This window comes from Oncorhynchus kisutch, linkage group LG30 (assembly GCF_002021735.2).
Source record: "Oncorhynchus kisutch isolate 150728-3 linkage group LG30, Okis_V2, whole genome shotgun sequence".
Classification (NCBI taxonomy): domain Eukaryota; kingdom Metazoa; phylum Chordata; class Actinopteri; order Salmoniformes; family Salmonidae; genus Oncorhynchus; species Oncorhynchus kisutch.
The window spans coordinates 18,844,651-18,865,169 of NC_034203.2; the positions used below are offsets into that span (position 1 = coordinate 18,844,651).

A 20,519-nucleotide genomic window follows, 5' to 3' on the forward strand; every position below is an offset into this window, starting at 1 on the left:
GTATATATTCTGGGTGATTTCAATATTGACTGGCTTTCATCAAGCTGCCCACTCAAGAAAAAACATCAAACTGTAACCAGTGCCTGCAATCTGGTTCAGGTTATCACTCAACCTATCAGGGTAGTTACAAATAGCACAGGAAAAAAATCATCAACATGTTGTGATCACATCTTTACCAATGTTGTTCCAAAAAACACTACAGCCAAAATGGTAGCCACCTAGAAAAACTACCATTTCTGGCAAAGTTTTCCAAAAACCAGCCTGAAACTCTTTCTAAAGACTGTTTCCATCTAGTGGAAGTCCTAGGAACTGCAATATGTGAGGACTTATTATTAAAATACTAACCATTGAAAATAGTGGTAAGCTAAAAACAAATGTTTGGGATGGTTTGTCCTCAGGGTGTTGCCTGACATATCAGTTCTGTTTTACTCACATACATTATTTTAACAGTTTTAGAAACTTTAGAGTGTGTCCTATCCAAATCGACCAATTACATGCATATCCTAGCTTCTGGGCCTGAGTAACAGGCAGGCAAAATTATGACTTTTGAATTCCGTAAAGTGAGTGTGGAAGAGGTGAAAAAAATGTTTTTGTCTATCAGCAATGACAAGTCACCGGGGTCTGACAACTTGGATGGAAAATTACTGAGGATAAAAAATGTTTTTTTACCAGATACAATGCTACAGAATTTTAAAGTAAACAAATTGACAACAGACCTTCCGAACGCTTACAGGGAAGGACATTCAACAAGCACAGCACATACACAAATGACTGATGATTGACTGAGAGAAATTGATGATAAAAACATTGTGGGGGCTGTTTTGTTAGACTTCAGTCCAGCTTTTGACATTATTGATCATAGTCTGTTGCTGGAAAAACGTATGTGTTATGGCTTTATACACCCTGCTATATTGTAGATAAAGAGTTACCTGTCTAACAGAACACAGAGGGTGTTCTTTAATGGAAAACATCTACAACATAATCCATGTAGAATAAGGAATTTCCCAGTTCAGCTGTCTAGGCCTCTTGCCCATTTTTTTTTATCTTTACTAACGACATGCCACTGGCTGAGTAAAGCCAGTGTGTCTTTGTATGTGGATGACTCAACATTATACATGTCAGCTACTACAGCGACTGAAATGACTGCAACACTTAAAACTTCTTTGGGATAGGGGGCAGCATAGCATGCCCAGAGTGAACTGCCTCCTACTCAGTCCCAGATGCTAATATATGCATATTATTAGTATTATTGGATAGAAAACACTCTGAAGTTTCTAAAACTGTTAGAATGATGTCTGTGAGTATAACAGAACTCATATGGCAGGCAAAGACCTGAGAAAAAATCCAAACAGGAAGTGAGAAATCTGAGGTTTGTAGTTTTTGAACTCACCCCTATCGAATACACAGTTGGATATGGGTTATTATGCACTTCCTAAGACTTCCACTAGATGTCAACCGTCTTTAGACCGTTGTTTCAGGCTGCTCCTGTGAAGGGGGGCCGGATGAGAGCTGTTTGACTAAGGGGTCTGCCTGCAGCCTTGTTCTCAGTCACGCGCTTTCACATGAGAGGTATCTCTCGTTCAATTGCTTTTCTACAGACAATGGAATTCTCCAGTTGGTACATGATTGAACATTTATGATAAAAACAAAGATTGATTCTATACTTAGGTCGAAGAAACTTGTCAAACTGTAATATAACTTTTTGAAGTTTTCGTCCGGCTGGACCAGAACGCGCTTTGGGATTTGTTTACCAAACACCCTAACAAAAGAAGCTATTTGGACATACACGGACATAAATGATGGACATAATCGAACAAAACAAGCATTTATTTTGGAACTGTGATTCCTGGGAGTGCATTCTGATGAAGATCATCAAAGGTAAGTGAATATTTATAATGCTATTTATGACTAATGTTGACTACCCAACATGGCGGATATTTCTCTGGCTGGTTTGGGCTCTGAGCTCCATTCTCAGATTATGCTTTTTCCGTAAAGTTTTTTTGAAATCTTATACAGCGGTTGCATTAAGGAGAGGTGTATCTAAAGTTCCATGTATAACACTTGAATTTTCATCAACAATTATAATGAGTATTTCTGTGAAATCATGTGGCTCTCTGCAATATCACTGCATGTTTTGGAACTACTGAACATAACACGCCAATGTAAAATAAGATTTTTGTATATAAATATGAACTTTACCAAACAAAACATACATGTATTGTGTAACATGATGTCCTTTGAGTGTCATCTGATGAAGATCATCAAAGGTTAGTGATTAATTTTATCTCTATTTGTGCTTTCTGTGACTCCTCTCTTTGGCTGGAAAAATGGCTGGGTTTTTCTGTGAGTTGGTGGTGACCTAAGATAATTGTTTGTGGAGCTTTCACTGTAAAGCATTTTTTAAATCAGACACTGTGGCTGGATTAACAAGAATTGTATCTTTAAAATGGTGACTAATACTTGTATGTTTGAGAAATTTGATTTATGAGATTTCTGTTGATTTGTATTTGGCGCCCTGCAATTTCATTGGCTGTTGGCGATCAGAACCCCAGTCCTAGACAGGTTAACCTCTTAAAACTAGGGGGCAGAATTTTCACTTTTGGATAAATAGCATGCCCAATTTCAACTTCCTGCTACACATGCCAAGAATATAAGATATGCATATTATTCATAGATGTGGATAGAAAACACTCTGAAGTTTCTAAAACTGTTTGAATCATGTCTGTGAGTATAAAATAACTTATGTAGCAGGCAAAACCCCGAGGACTAACTGTTCCGAATTTTTTTCTTCCCATCTCTATTCCCTATATTGTCTTTGCCATTGGAAATTTAATAGGAACCTACTTTCAGTTCCTACCGCTTCCACACGATGTCGCCAGTGTTTGGAATATGGCTGAGTTTATTCCTTTGTCTTATCAGGAAGTAGGCCAACTCGGAACAGGGGACACTTTTGTGAGTTGCACAAGACGTGAAGAGCAGAGCTTTTTCTTTTCGTTCATGTGTTGAATACAGATTGCCCCGTCTACAATTTCATCGATTATTAACATTTAAAAATACCTAATGTTGTATTACAAAAGTAGTTTGAAATATTTTGGCAAAGTTTAAAGGCAACTTTTGAAATATTTTGTAGTGACGTTGTGTTTTTCTAAGCTGTTTTTTAATGGATCAAACGCGCTTTATAAATGGACATTTTCTATATATATGGACGGAATTAATCGTACAAAAGGACCAATTGTGATGTTTATGGGACATATTGGAGTGCCAACAAAAGAAGCTCGTCAAAGGTAATGCATATTTTATATTTTATTTCAGCATTTTGTGTAGCGCCTGCTACGCTAGGTCCTTTGTTTACTACTGGTGAAGATGGCAGCAGGCAATCAGATAATAGCTTCATATGCTTTCGCCGAAAAGCATTTTTAAAATCTGACATGTTGGATGGATTCACAAAGAGTGTAGCTTTAATTGAGTATCTTACATGTGTGATTTAATGAAAGTTTGAATTTTATAGCATTTTATTTGAATCTGGCAATTGGCCAGTTGAGACGCTAGCGTCTCCCCTATCCTCAAGAGGTTTCAACCTTTCTAGGGCAGGTGTTGCACTAGCGGAACCCCTCGACAACATTCCGCCGAAAAGGCAGCGTGCGAAATTCAAAAATATTTTTTTGAAATATGTAACTTTCACACATTAACTTGTTGAGTGTAGGGGCAGTATTTTCGTTTTTGGCAAAAAAACGTACCCATTTCAAACGGCCTATTTCTCATCCCCAGAAACTAGAATATGCATATAATTGTCAGATTAGGATAGAAAACACTCTAAAGTTTCCAAAACTGTAAAAATATTGTCTGTGAGAACAACAGAACTGATATTGCAGGCGAAAGCCTGAGGAAAATCCAATCAGGAAGTGCCTCTTATTTTGAAACCTCTCTGTTCCTATGCATGCCTATCCTCCATTTAAAGGGCTTCCCTAAGGTTATGGCTTCCCTAAGGTGTCAACAGTCTTTAGACATAGTTTCAGGCTTTTATTTTGAAAAATGAGTGTGAAGGATCACCTTGCGTAAGTGGATAGGTGGGGCACTATTTTTATTTTTGGAAAAATAACTGTCCCAAAGTTAACTGCCTATTTCTCAGGACCAGATGCTAGAATATGCATATAATTGACAGCTTAGGTGTCACGGCAGATTTCCTCCTCTTCCTCTGAAGAGGTGAAACAAGGATCGGACCAATACGCAGCGTGGTAGGTGTCCATGGTTTTTAATAAGAAAAACTAAACATGAACACAAATACAAAATAATGAAGTGAACTGGCAACGAAACAGTCCCGTTTGGCACAAACACTGACACAGGAAACAATCACCCACAAAATACCCAAAGAATATGGCTGCCTAAATATGGTTCCCAATCAGAGACAACGATAAACACCTGCCTCTGATTGAGAACCAATCTAGGCAATCTTAGACTTACAAAAACATCTAGAATGAACACAACCCCATAAATCTACAAAAAACCCGAGACAAGGCAAACACATAAATCCCCCATGTCACACCCTGACCTAACCAAAATAATAAAGAAAACAAAGATAACTAAGGCCAGGGCATGACATTAGGTTAGAAAACACTCTGACGTTTCCAAAACTGTAAAAATATTGTCTGTGAGTTTCACAGAACTGATATTGCAGGCGAAATCCTGAGAAAAATCCAATCAGGAAGTGACCCTTATTTTGAAACCCCTGTCTTTCTATGCATCCCTATTGCCCATTGAAAGGGATATCATCCAGATTCCTTTTTCTACGTCTTCCCTAAGGTGTCTACAGCCTTTAGACATAGTTTCACGCCTTTATGTTGAAGAATGAGCGTAACGAACACATTGCGTAAGTGCCCAGCTGATGGCTCTCAGAGTGATTCTTGCCTAAAAGAGGGAGGTAGCCATTTTTCCTCCCGGTCTTACTGAAAGGCCAACTGTCCCGGTTGATATATTATCGAATAGATATTTGAAAAACACCTTGAGGATTGATTATAAAAAACGTTTGCCATGTTTCTGTCGATATTATGGATATAATTTGGAATTTTTTTCCCGCCGTTGTCGTGACCGCTATTTCCGGTGGATTTCTGAACATAACGTGACAAGCAAACGGAGGTATTTTGGGAATAAAAATAATCTTTATGGACCAAAAGGAACATTTGCTGTCTAACTGGGAGTCTCGTCAGTGAAAACATTACGAAGATCATCAAAGGTAAACAGTTAATTTGATTGCTTTTCTGATTTTCGTGACCAAGCTTCCTGCTGCTAGCTGGACATAATGCTATGCTAGGCTATCGATAAACTTACACAAATGCTTGTCTTGCTATCGCTGTAAAGCATGATTTCAAAATCTGAGACGACAGGGTGATTAATGAAGTGTGATGGTGGTGGTGATAAACATTTGGTTTACAAAGAATGTTTAGACATTCTCAACCTCGACAAGATGGAACTGCTCTTCCTCCCTGGGAAGGCCTGCCCAGTCAAAGACCTCTCCATCACGGTTAATGGCACAAGCGGGGAGCCAAGCCAACAGTGAGTTGCAGTAGTCCACACGGGAGAAGATAAGTGCCTGGATTAGGACCTGTGCCGGTTCCTCTGTGAGGTAGAGTCATACTCAACGGATGTTGTAGAGCATGAACCTGCAGTAGCGGGTCACTGCTTTGATGTTTGCAGATGACAACAGTGTGTCGTCCAGGGTCACTCCACGGTTCTTTGCACTCTGGGAGGGGGAAACTGTGGAGTTGTTAAATTCTTGGCGCACCAATCCCTTTAGCGGGATCATTTTCGTCAACTTCCGCTGAATTGCAGAGCGCCAAATTCAATTTAAATTACAAAAAATATTTAATTTTCATGAAATCACAAGTGCAATATAGCAAAACACAGCTTAGATTGTTGTTAATCCACCTAGCGTGTCAGATTTCAATAAAGCTTTTCGGAGAAAGCATACCAAGCGTTTATGTAAGGACATCTCTCTCAGTAGACAAAATATTACAAACAGCTAGCAGCCAAGTAGATTGGTCACGAAGGTCAGAAAAGCAATAAAATGAATCGCTTACCTTTGATGATCTTCGGATGTTTGCACTCACGAGACTCCCAGTTACACAAATGTTCCTTTTGTTCCATAAAGATTATTTTTATATCCAAAATACCTCCATTTGGTTGGTGCGTTATGGTCAGAAATCCACAGGCTCGAGCGTTCACGACATTGCAGACGAAAATTCCAAATAGTATCCGTAATGTTCGTAGAAACATGTCAAATGTTTTTTATAATCAATCCTCAGGTTGTTTTTACAATATATAATTGATAATATTTCAACCAGGACTGTAGCTTCTTCAATAGGAGAGAGAGAGAAATGTCTGCTCCACTCTGTTGGCGCATGCAAAACGCTGTTGGCACCCAGCCATACAATGATGCGATGTGATCTTTCTCGCTCATTTTTCAAAATAAAAACCTGAAACTATGTCTAAAGACTGTTCACACCATGTGGAAGCCATAGGAAAGGAATCTGGTGATATCCCTTTAAATGGAGCAAAGGCAGGCTATGGAACAGAGAGCTTTCAGGAAAAGCAACACTTCCAGGTTGGATTTTCCTCAGGTTTTCACCTGCAATATCAGTTCTGTTATACTCACAGACAATATTTTGACCATTTTGGAAACTTTAGAGTGTTTTCTATCCTAATCTGACAATTATATGCATATTCTAGATTCTGGGCCTGAGAACTAGGCAGTTTCATTTGGGTACGTTTTTCATTCAAACATCAAAATACTGCCCCCTACACTCAAGAGGTTAAACCACTAAATCCTATCCAGAACTCTGCAGCTGCCTGGTTTTAAGCTTCCCAAGACCATGGTGCGTTCCTACGGAACAGCAAGAGGAACTGCCCCTACCTACACTGAAATGTTTTTTGCTTTGAATTTACTTCATATGTCTACATCGGTCACACATGAATAAAATTTTTGATAAACACAATTTTTGTATTTTCTTTTTGTCAAGCAAATTTGGTCATGTAAATTCATTGTAATGGAATTGAATCATTTTAACATGATTTGGTAAAGCTAATTTTATTTTAATTAAATGTGTTGCTTCAAATGAATTCCCTAAACCTGATCATTACTTTATTTTCTTTGCTGCTTATGGAAAAAGTTCAGTTTCATTTTGTAGTGACTTATAGTCAATGTAATTAACATGCACCAATATGTACACATACCTACCTCATTCTTTGTCTGTTACTTCTTATGAAAAATAACTATGCAGATATATCGCCTGCATTACTGTGATTTAGACCTGTGCAATTCATTGCACACTGAATGTCATAAGAAGTTAATTACAAGCTTGGGAAAAGAACACATCGGTATTCATGCCAAGCTTTGACTGGCCAAATCTAACTTTTATTTCACATGTACATTTTTCTGCTGGTGATAGTTACGGGGATGGAATTTTCTTCATCGGTCTTGAGGAGGATGTGATACATGATGGCAGTGTCAAGCTTTCCTGCAACTACACAGTATCTGGTGGAGGACATGTCTTATGGTATCACCAATATCAAACATCTGCTTCCCAATTCCTCCTCCTCCTCTCAGTGTATTCATCATCTGCTGAGACAATAGTTATTGCAGATCCATCATATCCACGACTGTCAGTTAATGTTGACAAAGTAGCCGAACGTGTCGATCTGGAGATCTCCTCTGCTGAAGTGACAGACTCTGCTCTGTACTACTGTGCTCTGAAGCCCACAGTGACAGGAAACCCATAAATACTGTACAAAAACATAATCAGACACACATGCATGTAGACATTTAATTTGTATGCCATATACAGCACAATGATAAGAGCCTATAAACCATCTATTTCCTGTCTGGGTAAGGTACATCCCCTTTCTCGCTGCAGAAAACTCTCAGCAGCAAGCACTGCAGCAACAGAATTCATTAACCAAGGCAGATATCTGATCTGGTATTTTTATGTTCAACATGGAGAACTCTCTGATACTGGTTCTCATTCTAGCCTCAGGTAAACAATATTTAATATAATGTTTTATATCATGTTATGATGAATAATTATGTTTTTTGTGTCCCTTTTACTTTGTTAATATATCATTACTGTTAATACATTTCCACCCCAATTTCTACAGCACGTAGCTTTTACACTTTGTTACAATTTTACTGTTCTATGTTTACAGGACAGATTGCTGGGGATCACATTAATCCTGTAAATAATGAAGTGATCAGTACAGAGAGAGAACTTGTGACTCTGAAATGCTCATATGATACACGCAGTGAATTTCCTCTGCTTTACTGGTACCGACATTATTCTAACCAGGCTCCTCAGTTTCTACTGTATAAAGGTGCCAGATCACAGAGCGGGAGTGAACATATCCCTGATAAGAGATATACATCCACAACATCCCGGACATCAACTGAACTGGTCATAACAAGCGTAACCCTGGCAGACACAGCTCTCTACTACTGTGCTGTTGACACAGTGATATAAAGAGTATAATACACCATACAAAAACATGCAGACCAAAAATGCTTTGATGAAATAGAAATCATAATTAAGCATCAACCACATTTGATGTCATAATGTCAGAGGTTTAGATCAGAGAACTGTGGTCACACCTGTGCTGTGTTCAATAACCAGGTGGCCAAGTGATTCTCTGTCTTCATATTCAACACACTGTGAGAAAGATGTCTTCTTCACTCTTCAATCAGTAGTCTTCAATTGTTTTGATATTGGTTGGATAAACACTTGGTAATTTGATAAAGTGCAACAACATTGTTGTTTGTAGTTACACCTCACAATCCTGACTTGCTTGGTGGTGTAGTATGAAAGTCAACCTGAAGGGGACAACCTAACAAAGCACACACACCCCTGAATCAGAGGATGTCATACAGACAGACACCTCCCCATGGTCTACTACTGCATGTAATACAGAACAACATGAATCATCAACAGTAGGACAGAGGGTGTTAAAGCTTCTTATGGCTGGGGGCAGTATTGAGTAGCTTGTATGAATATGGTGGCCAGAGGTGCCCAGAGTAAACTGCCTGCTACTCAGTCCCAGTTGCTAATATATTCGTATTATTAGTATATTTGGATAGAAATCACTCTAAAGTTTCTAAAACTGTTTGAATGATGTCTGTGAGTATAACAGAACTCATATGGCAAGCAAAGACCTGAGAAAAAATCCAACCAGGAAGTGGGAAATCTGAGGTTGGTTGTTTTTCAACTCATTCCCTATTGAAGATACCGTGGGATATTGGTCATATTGCACTTCCTAAGGCTTCCACTAGATGTCCACCGTCTTTAGAACCTTGTTTTATGCTTCTACTGTGAAGTGGGGCCGAATGAGAGGGGAATGAATCAGGTGTCTGGCGGAGAGCCACGAGCTGGCCACGCTCATTCACGTGAGAGCGACCTGCGTTCCATTGCAATTCTACAGACAAAGGAATTATCCGGTTGGAACCTTATTAAAGATTGATTCTATACAATGTTTGACATGTTTCTACGGACTGTAACGGAACTTTTTGACATTTCGTCTGCAACTAGTGAACACGCGTGAGTTTGGATTTGTTTACCAAACGCGCTAAAAAAATAAGCTATTTGGACATAAATGATGGACTTCATCGAACAAAACAAACATTTATTGTGGAACTGGGATTCGTGGGAGTGCATTCTGATCAAAGGTAAGTGAATATTTATAATGTTATTTCTGACTTCTGTTGACTGCACAATATGGCAGATATCTTTTTGGCTTGTTTGGGCTCTGAGCGCCGTACTCAGATTATTGCATGGTTTGCTTTACCGTAAAAAAAATGTAATCCTACACGGCAGTTGCATTAAGGAGAAGTGTATCTAAAATTCCATGTATAACACTTGTATCTTTGATCAACGTTTATTATGAGTATTGTGAAGGTGTGAAGGTGTCAGTTTTCAGCAGACCATCCAGCCAAACCAACATGAAGTGTATGGAGAGGAGGGCAGTAATGTTCAGCTTTCCTGCAACTACTCCTCGAAATACAGTGTTCTGTGGTATAAAGAGTATCCAGGATCAGCTCCCCATTTCATCCTCTTCATCCTCCATGCCTCTAGGACTGTAGTGAGAGCTAAACCTTCATACTCTCACCTCACTGTTAAACTGAACAGAAAAGACCCGTGGAGATCTCCTCTGCTGAAGTGAGACTGCTCTGTACGACTGTGGTGTAGAACCTACATTGACAGGAAACTGAGTAACACTGTACAAAAAACATACAACACTCTGCACTGTACTGCTGTGCTGTGATGTCCACAGTGCCGCAAAACAAATTGACTCAGCAGTGAGCTGAATTTTATGGATTTCCAAGCATCTGCATTCTTCTGTTAGACCACAGCGCCATCAAATGGATTCTCAAGTGAATAAATCAAATGTATATGAAACGTCTTTGATTCTACATTGTCCGTAGGAGGAGCTAGAATATGAAACTCAGGATTAGATTATGAATCCTCAAGATAAGACATGATACTACCATGAAGATCATAGCCAGTTGATGCTGTGCTTTTCATCAGCAGCTGGTGCATCTTTTACACATCCTGCCATCTACAATGTTGTTCTGTTCACTATTACTCTTCTTTGACTTGATAGGTAAGTAATTACATTGTCAATCAAACTGAGTGTGATAATGTTGAGAGGTACTATTTTTTCAAAGATCATGAAGATAGTGCACTACATGAGTTTTTTTCTTTGAATACTTTTGTATCTTCACACTGCATTTGGAATCAATAAAATCTGCCATGTGGTTTTAAAGTATTAAATGTAATATGTGTTTTATGTTTTACAGGTGTCAGTTCTGAACAGGTATTAACACCCTACACTGATGTAGAAGTGGCTTCAGAAAGGGACAGAGTTACTCTCTCTTGTAACTACACCGCTTCTGTTAACACTCTTCAATGGTATCGACAGTATCCCAAATCAGAACCACAGTTACTGGTTATGGAGTATGAAGCTATTACACCAGGGTTCACTCTAAATCATGACAACAATGTCAAACGTATGGATCTGGAGATCTCCTCTGCTGAAGTGACAGACACTGCTCTGTACTACTGTGCTCTGAAGCCCACAGTGACAGGAAACCCAGAAACACTGTACAAAAACCTAACATCGCCAATGCTATTTCAACTCTGTAGTTCAAGGTTTTATTTGACAATAATGCCATCAAGTGGAGTGAACATGCACCCATTCTATTGGGTCAAGAGGTTGAACATAATGTTACACATAACATGTAATGAGTGGAACTGATTCAACCAGAGTGTGAATGTTCCAAGAGAAGATCATTAGAGAAGTCTCTGTCTAAAACCCAGTGGCTAAGATGCTGCTCTATTCAGTCTTGTTTTTGTGTGCACTTGTTGGTAAGAATTCACTCTCCATTAACTGAATGTGTACTAACTGAATGTATTCTGTTCAGTACTCATTACAATATGGTATTATCAATTTGAAGTGGTAATACACTTTGATATAGTAAGTGTGGATATACTGCACACTGTCTACATTGACTCAGTAATACATGTTGTTATTTTTTAACAGGTAGAAGTGTTGAAGACATAATTACTCCAGACAGAGATGTGGTGGATGTTATGGAGGGTGGTAGTGTTCGACTCTCCTGTAGATACAAAAGCTCATTAACCAACTGTCTGTTATGGTACCTCCAGCACCCTGGATCCTCTCCACAGTTCCTCATACTGGACAACTCTGGGATCATAACCAACACTGATAGTACAAAATGGACCCTCATACATGAAGAAGAGGACAACCGTGTTGGATCTGGATATCTCTTCTACTGAAGTGACAGACTCTGCTCTGTACTAATGTTCTCTGAGGCCCACAGTGACAGGAAACACAGAAACACTATAGAAAAACAAATTCTGACAATAGAAACACAGATAATTTTCCATTAATTATATTCTCCGTTTTAAATATGAAATTATTTGCATTTTCAACTACCAGTGACCAGATTTTATGATTGGAAATTAAGTTAATATGTCATGAATATCAGAATAATTTCATGACTAAACATATCACATAAATGTACCTGAATTAAAGCCATCTTTACTGTCATTTAGGATTTAGGAAGACAAACTGTCGTCCCCACCACCAGCAATGAATGGGTTTTATGTCATAAACTGTGCAGTATGTCGCCAGTTCTAATCTGGGGATCTGGTAACTGGAGGGCTGCTGGGTTCAGATCCTGCCTACAATTCCGTACCGTTGGGCCCTTAACCTTTGTGTTGTCTTAAGGGTGAAAAATTACCCACCACTATGTTTAACATCAGAGAAAACCCCCTAAATTATGTTTCTTCACAACTTGAAATGTTATGAATTTTCCTAGTGACCCCAACATTAGAAAAAGAGAAACATCGCCTTTGTTCATATTTCCATGAAAGCTGTACACCACGAGGTACAAAGATTATCTTAGGGTCATATTTGACTCTGCAGTTACTCTTTGAATCTACACACACACACACACACACACACACACACACACACACACACACACACACACACACACACACACACACACACACACACACACACAATGAGAAATTGAGATTATTTGTGCTACTGGTTGAATTTAGACAAAACTAAACCTTTCTTGTGCATGTGCAGCATCTCCCCTCCATGACCCCACGCGTGACTCAACAGACTAAATAAAAACAATTTCAGACAAAATAAACATTTCTTGAAAGCATTGTTAACTGATGGGGAATGCAGTCAGAGGCTATAAAGGTGCTGCAGATGACAGTCCCCTCAGTTCTCTCTTTGCTGAAGCCATGAGAGCACGTGTCAATGCCCAACAGGTCGTAGATCTGATTTTTTCAGATGTCCGAGAACAAGAGAACAATATTTAGAAGAGGAGGTATCTGAGGAAGAAGACGGGGAAGAACACAACCCAGAGCACGATACATAATCTTCAGATGAAGAATAAATACCCCAAGATGAAAGAGAGACATTTTTGTCAAAGAACAGCAAAATAAAATGGTCCTTGTCACCCTGGGGCGGCAGGGTAGCCTAGTGGTTAGAGCGTTGGACTAGCAACCGGAACTGTCGTTCTGCCCCTGAACAGGCAGTTAACCCACTGTTCCTAGGCCGTCATTGAAAAAAATATGTTTTTCTTAACTGACTTGTTAAGTTAAATAAAGGTAAAATAAAAATATAAAAATATGACAAACAGGGCAGGATGGTAGCACAACATGTCATAAGGATGACCACAGGGCCCACAGGACATGTAGTTGCCCATGCCCAGGACATCGCCTCAACATTCTACATGTTCATCACACCAGCCATCCAAAAAATTATCCTGGAGATGACAAAGTGTTTCCGTGAATATGGAGACAACTGGAAAAGGATGGATGAGATTGACTTGTGTGCCTATATAGGGCTGCTAATCTTACCGGGTGTGTATAGGTCCCAAGGCGAGGCAATACAGTGGTCCTCCTTTAAAAGTTGTGTCATACTGCGGCACACCCTGCGTGCTGCTGCAGCATTCTGTGGCATGTCATTTAATTCTCAACCATTTCTTCTGTTAGTTTAACCACCAGAGGGCATCTTTGAGAAGCATTTGATAGTATTCCATATTGTGCAGAGGGTCCCTGGTTCGAGGCCAGGTAGGGGCGAGGAGAGGAACGGAAGCAAAAGTGTTACACGGGCAAAATTTTTATCAGGAGATTCTCCTCTTTGTAATTATGTAAGTCTGGGCAGCGAGCTCGTTTGTCATAGATGAGAAATAGTCAGAAGTTTTTATCTTTTTCCTACTTGTTCATTACGCTGACATAAGCACAGTTGACACCATTGAGGTGCGGATGTTTACTTTCTACATCCGCCGTGGAGCCCAGTTTCATAGTTTGACCATATTTCCCAGCTGCTTGCCGTCGTTTTGAAATAATCACGAAAAAACAGGCCTTATTTTTGTGCATTCTTCACCCTGCCAGCTCATATTAGTTCTATTGAACACTGTGGCACCAACTCGCCTTCCGAACGTTCTATTCCCAGCTTATTGTTTAACGTCACAATGCCTGCTTCGCTATTGTTGGCAATGAGACCTGCTCAAGTTGTTTTATAGTTCAAATGTAAACAACAAAAAATATTATTGGAACTCCGCGGTCTTCCCATTGTTTCCGATGGGGGAAATATAGACATGTCTGTCTATTTAGCCAAATATCTTGCAATGTGTATATTTAGATTTTTTTGCGTTTTAATCAGTGATATCACTCGCTCTGAGAGCTGGAAGTAGTTGTTCCCCTTGCTCTGCATGGCCACGGCTTTTGTGGAGTGATGGGTAACGATGCTTCGAGGGTGGTTTTTGTCTATGTGTGCAGATGGTCTCTGGTTCGAGCCCAAGTAGAGGCGAGGAGAGGAACAGAAGCAAAACTGTTACACAGGCACCATTTTAATCAGGAGAATCTCCTCTTTGTAATTTTGTAAGTCTGGGCAGCGAGCTCGTTTGTCATCAATCGCTGGACCAGAAATATTCGTTTTTATTTTTTCATTTTTCATTACGCAAACATAAGCACAGTTGACACCATTGAGGTTCGGATGTTGACTTTCTACACAAGTTGTTTTTTCCAATTTCGTCCGACGAAAAGATTGTAGTGATAAAATAAAAAGAGATACATTTTTAATGGAATTCTAAGCATTACTCCAGTCAAAACAGGCTCTGCGAACATTCGATTCCATTAATTTGCTGTGGGCTAGCGCTAGTGTTCCAGTTTAGCCAATGTTCTTAAGCCGTTTTGACCCGTTCTATTGTCCAGCCTATAGATAGCCAGAGCTAATTTACGAAAGCACCCAAATGTCCATTGAGAAAGCACAACGACTATACGATTTGGCTAAGCTAAGATTGAAGAGAACAATCAAGTCAATAAACGTTGGGTAGTTAGATAGCTTATAGTTAATATACTGGCAAGTTTGATGTATAACTACTAACGTTAGGTAGCTAGCTAACATACCGGTACAGACTGCTGTAATGATATGCTATGTGGTTCATAAGGACAGCGTAGCTAACATATTGTGAGCCAACATAACAAGTTAGGTAACTTATTTGAAAAGGCATTACTTTATTACATTGAGTAGCAAGCTACCCTTTGGTCATTCGGGCAAATCTGGTCTGTGATAGGAGGGAGGTTTTCACACCTAGCTCAGCTATTAGACTATTCTTTAGTGAAGATTGAGTAGTCTATTGTTCAGCTATTAGCCCTCCTCCCCAACTTGCAACAAATTTCTGTTCCCATCTCATTCTATTCCCTCTTCCACGCATCTTCATTCTGCTCCTGAGTGGCTCGCTTGTGGGCGTGCTGGCAGGATATGGTAGTGTCTTCGGTTGTGCATCAAGAATTCTGCATGCAGTAGCACATTTGAATGCAGGTGTGGTTATCCACAGGCAAATTGTTACATGCTATGGAGGTACATTTGTGTCAAAAAACTTTTTTTATTTTCAATCAAAAATAATTTTTCTGAAAGGAACTTTTTTCTAACAAAAGGAAGTCAAAGCGGACAACTATGAAGATGGCATCTCAGGTAAGCAGCACTGGGCTGTATTGACATAGCCTAAAAAATGAAATCTGCTGCTTTAAACTAAATCACATTTTATTTGTCACATACACATGGTTAGAAGATGTTAATGCGAGTGTAGCGAAATGCTTGTTCTTCTAGTTCCGACCATGCAGTAATATCTAACAAGTAATCTAACCTAACAATTTCACAACAACTACCTTATAGACATCAAAATGGCAAGATGCAGTAGATGGTATAGAGTACAGTATATACATATGAGATGAGTAATGTAGGTTATGTAAACATTATATAAAGTGGCATTGTTTAATGTGGCTAGTGATACATTTATTACATACATTTTTCCATTATTAAAGTGGCAAGAGTTGAGTCAGTATGTTGGCGACAGCCACTCAATGTTAGTGATGGCTGTTTAACAGTCTGATGGCCTTGAGATAGAAGCTGTTTTTTAGTCTCTCTGTCCCCACTTTGATGCACCTGTACTGACCTCGCCTTCTGGATGATAGCGGGGTGAACAGGCGGTGGCTCGGGTGGTTGTTGTCCTTGATGATCTTTTTGGCCTTCCTGTGACATCGAGTGGTGTAGGTGTCCTGGAGGGCAGGTAGTTTACCCCTGGTGGTGCATTGTGCAGACCTCACTGCCCTCTGGAGAGCCTTATGGTTATGGGCAGAGCAGTTGCCGTACCAGGCGGTGATACAGTACAGCCCGACAGGATGCTCTCGATTGTGTTTTTGATGACAAGCCAAATTTCTGACAAGCCATGACAAGCCAAATTTGATGACAAGCCAAATTTCTTCAGCCTCCTGAGGTTGAAAAGGCGCTGACGTGCCTTCTTCACCAAGCTGTCTATGTGGGTGAACTATTTCAGTTTGTCCATGATATGTACGCCGAGGAACTTAAAAGTTTCCACCCTCTCCACTACTGTCCCGTCGATGTGGATAGGGGGATGCTACCTCTGCTGTTTCCAGAAGTCCACGATCATCTCCTTTGTTTTGTTGACATTGAGTGTGAGGATATTTTCCTGACACGACCCTTCGAGGGCGCTCACCTCCTCCCTGTAGGCCGTCTTGTCGTTGTTGGTAATCAAGCCTACCTCTGTAGTGTTGTCTGCAAACTTGATGTTTGAGTAGGAGTCTGATCATTTATCACTGGAGTGATAAATGATCAGATGGTCATGTACAGGTGGAGATATTGGTGTGCAAAAGAGCATAAAAGTAAATAAATAAAAACAGTATGGGGATGAGGTAGGTAAAATTGGGTGGACTATTTACCGATAGACTATGTACAGCTGCAGCGATCGGTTAGCTGCTCAGATAGCAGATGTTTGAAATTGGTGAGGGAGATAAGTCTCCAACTTCAGCGATTTTTGCAATTCGTTCCAGTCACAGGCAGCAGAGAACTGGAACGAAAGGCGGCCAAATGAGGTGTTGGCTTTAGGGATGATCAGTGATTGTGATAATGATCTAAAAGTGTTCTCTTGGTAGATAATGCGGTTGGCATTTGATTGTGAGGAATTCTAAGTCAGGTGAACAAAAGGACTTGAGTTCCTGTATGTTGTTATGATCCCACCAAGTCTCGTTAATCATAAGGCATATACCCCCGCCCTTCTTCTTACCAGAGAGATGCTTGTTTCTGTCGGCTCGATGCGTGAAGAAACCAGGTGACTGTACCGACTCCAATAGCGTGTCTCGAGTGAGCCATGTTTCCGTGAAACAAAGAACGTTACAGTCTCTGATGTCTCTCTGGAAGGCAACCCTTGCTCGGATTTCGTCTACCTTGTTGTCACGAGATTGGACATTGGCAAGTAGTGTGCTCGGGGGCGGTGCACAATGTGCCCGTCTACGGAGCCTGACCAGAAGACCACTCTACGTCGGCCATCTCTGTCGGCGCCGGATACGGATACAGATTGAATGGTCATATCTCAGTTATTGTTTTTATATCTATAAAAAATAGGCTGTTTTCTTTACTTTCTGAGAGTGAGCTGACCAAGTTGTCGAAAATGGAGATATTGCCAGATGTTCACTGTCCGAGGAACAGGCCGTGGAAGCTTTATTACTGACAAAAGTGTCCATAACCAGAGGTAATTCAACTGTTCTGTGTTATTTTTCTCCATCTCTGCCTGTCTGTTGTACATGGAACCTGTCTCACATGCATTTAATTTAAATTTTTAATTTTCAGATTTACACCACATAAACACAGCCATTTTCACTAGATTATCTGTTGCAGACAAATCATGATTTCCCTGGGGATTATCCTTGCAATAACCAAGTGGAGAGACACATAGCCCTCTATTTTTAACTGTTTCAGGCACACTCTGATAGGTGTCTTGCGTCACATACAGTATCATCTATTGACATTATCTTCTATTGTTTGTCCGCATGTGTCTGTTTTTCAGCATAAAGTACTATGTAGCCACTTAGTGTGGACACCAGGTGAGACCACACACACACAATAACAGTCTCTCTTCTTCACTTCATCCCTTTCCCCCTTCTCCCTAAACACTCTAGGTTATATCAGCTGTTTTGGTGAACCCCTCCCGCATTAGAACTGGCTGACACAGAGGGCACAACATGAGGTGAGATGTCAATTGTTCGGTTCATCAGGAAGTATTATTAAAGAGATACTTTACATTGAAATACAGACAGAGATGTAGTAGTCCCAGAGTTTATGATCCAAGGTCAGTTTTGCATTTCACCTTCTGATTTAAGATGACTGACCATGTTAGAATAAAACAAACAAGGCTAAATCATGATCTCTCTCGTCTGCAGGTATGTTTTGATGTGAGAGAGGAAGCCAGTCCCGTCATCGCCACCTCACCCGCTCTTAAGATATCCTTCGGTCCAACCGGGGGCCAAAGGCTGGTTAGGAGACACTGCAATTGTGATGAACTGAGAGAATATTAGGGTAGCACTGTAAATTCATGAATCATATGCTGTCTGCCACTGTTCTTACCTCTTTCCCTTTCCGTCTTCTACACCAATCTCCCCACATCGTCTTTCTTCCTTGTTTTATAATGCACAAAATATGTGCATTGAAGTAATTCAATTCAAATTTGATTTATATAGCCCTTAGTACATCAGATGATATCTCAAAGTGCTGTACAGAAACCCAGCCTAAAACCCCAAACAGCAAGCAATGCAGGTGTAGAAGCACGGTGGCTAGGAAAAACTCCATAGAAAGGCCAAAACCTAGGAAGAAACCTAGAGAGGAACCAGGCTATGTGGGGTGGCCAGTCCTCTTCTGGCTGTGCCGGGTGGAGATTATAACAGAACATGGCCAAGATGTTCAAATGTTCATAAATGACCAGAATGGTCCAATAAAATAAGGCAGAACAGTTGAAACTGGAGAAGCAGCACGGCCAGGTGGACTGGGGACAGCAAGGAGTCATCATGTCAGGTAGTCCTGAGGCATGGTCCTAGGGCTCAGGTCCTCCGAGAGAGAGAAAGAAAGAGAGAAGGAGAGAATTAGAGAGGACACCGAATAGGACAGGAAAAGTACTCCAGATATAACAAACTGACCCTAGCCCCTCGACACATAAACTACTGCAGCATAAATACTGGAGGCTGAGACAGGAGGGGTCAGGAGACACTGTGGCCCCATCGGAGGTCACCCACGGACAGGGCCAAACAGGAAGGATATAACCCCACCCACTTTGCCAAAGCACAGCCCCCACACCACTAGCGGGATATCTTCAACCACCAACTTACCATCCTGAGACAAGGCCGAGTATAGCCCACAAAGATCTCCGCCACGGCACAACCCAAGGGGGGGCGCCAACCCACTCAAGTGACGCACCCCTCCTAGGGACGGTATGAAAGAGCCCCAGTAAGCCAGTGACTCAGCCCCTGTAATAGGGTTAGAGGCAGAGAATCCCAGTGGAAAGAGGGGAACCGGCCAGGCAGAGACAGCAAGGGCGGTTCGTTGCTCCAGAGCCTTTCCGTTCACCTTCCCACTCCTGGGCCAGACTACACTCAATCATATGACCCACTGAAGAGATGAGTCTTCAGTAAAGACTTAAAGGTTGAGACCGAGTTTGCGTCTCTTACATGGGTAGGCAGACCATTCCATAAAAATGGGGCTCTATAGGAGAAAGCCCTGCCTCCAGCTGTTTGCTTAGAAATTCTAGGGACAATTAGGAGGCCTGTGTCCGTAGCATACATGTATTTTTTATTTTTTTACCTTTATTTTACTGGGCAAGTCAGTTAAGAACAAATTCTTATTTACAATGACAGCCTAGGAACAGTGGGTTAACTGCCTGTTCAGGGGCAGAATGACAGATTTGTACCTTGTCAGCTCGGGGGTTTGAACTTGCAACCTTTCGGTTACTAGTCTAACGCTCTAACCACTAGGCTACCCTGCCGCCCCATATGTACAGCAGGACCAAATCAGAGAGATAGGTAGGAGCAAGCCCATGTAATGCTTTGTAGGTTAGCAGTAAAACCTTGAAATCAGCCCTTGCCTTGACAGGAAGCCAGTGTAGGGAGACTAGCACTGGAGTAATATGATCAAATTTCTTGGTTCTAGTCAGGATTCTAGCAGCCGTATTTAGCACTAACTGAAGTTTATTTAGTGCTTTATCCGGGTAGCCGGAAAGTAGAGCATTGCAGTAGTCTAACCTAGAAGTGACAAAAGCATGGATTCATTTTTCTGCATCATTTTTGGACAGAAAGTTTCAGATTTTTGCAATGTTACATAGATGGAAAAAAGCTACTCTATCCATAGGCTTCAGTAATGCCATTCAGAATTGAAGTTGATACAACAACTATGATAGTTGAGGTTCATAGATTGGCATGAATATTAGTTTGTTTTAGGGTCTATACACAGATCGGCTACATACTGTAGCTAGCTACACATCCAAAGTCATACAGTTATTTTTATCCTCCACTACACAATAAGCAAGTAAATAGTTAGCTAGCTATGTTACTTCAGCCATATGCTATTATTTGATTACCGTAAGTCAA

General features: G+C 40.6%; 1 protein-coding gene across 1 annotated transcript; it reads left to right on the forward strand.

Annotated features, from left to right (window-relative positions):
• Positions 1-9,930: 9,930 nt before the first annotated feature.
• Positions 9,931-11,348, forward strand: LOC116358549 (uncharacterized; the record flags this gene model as incomplete). The annotated part of the gene is made up of 4 exons (XM_031809682.1): positions 9,931-10,193; positions 10,309-10,333; positions 10,563-10,638; positions 10,835-11,348. Coding segments are annotated over 4 exons (822 nt in total), but the record flags the coding sequence as incomplete, so codon positions are not given.
• Between the last annotated feature and the right edge of the window lie 9,171 nt (positions 11,349-20,519).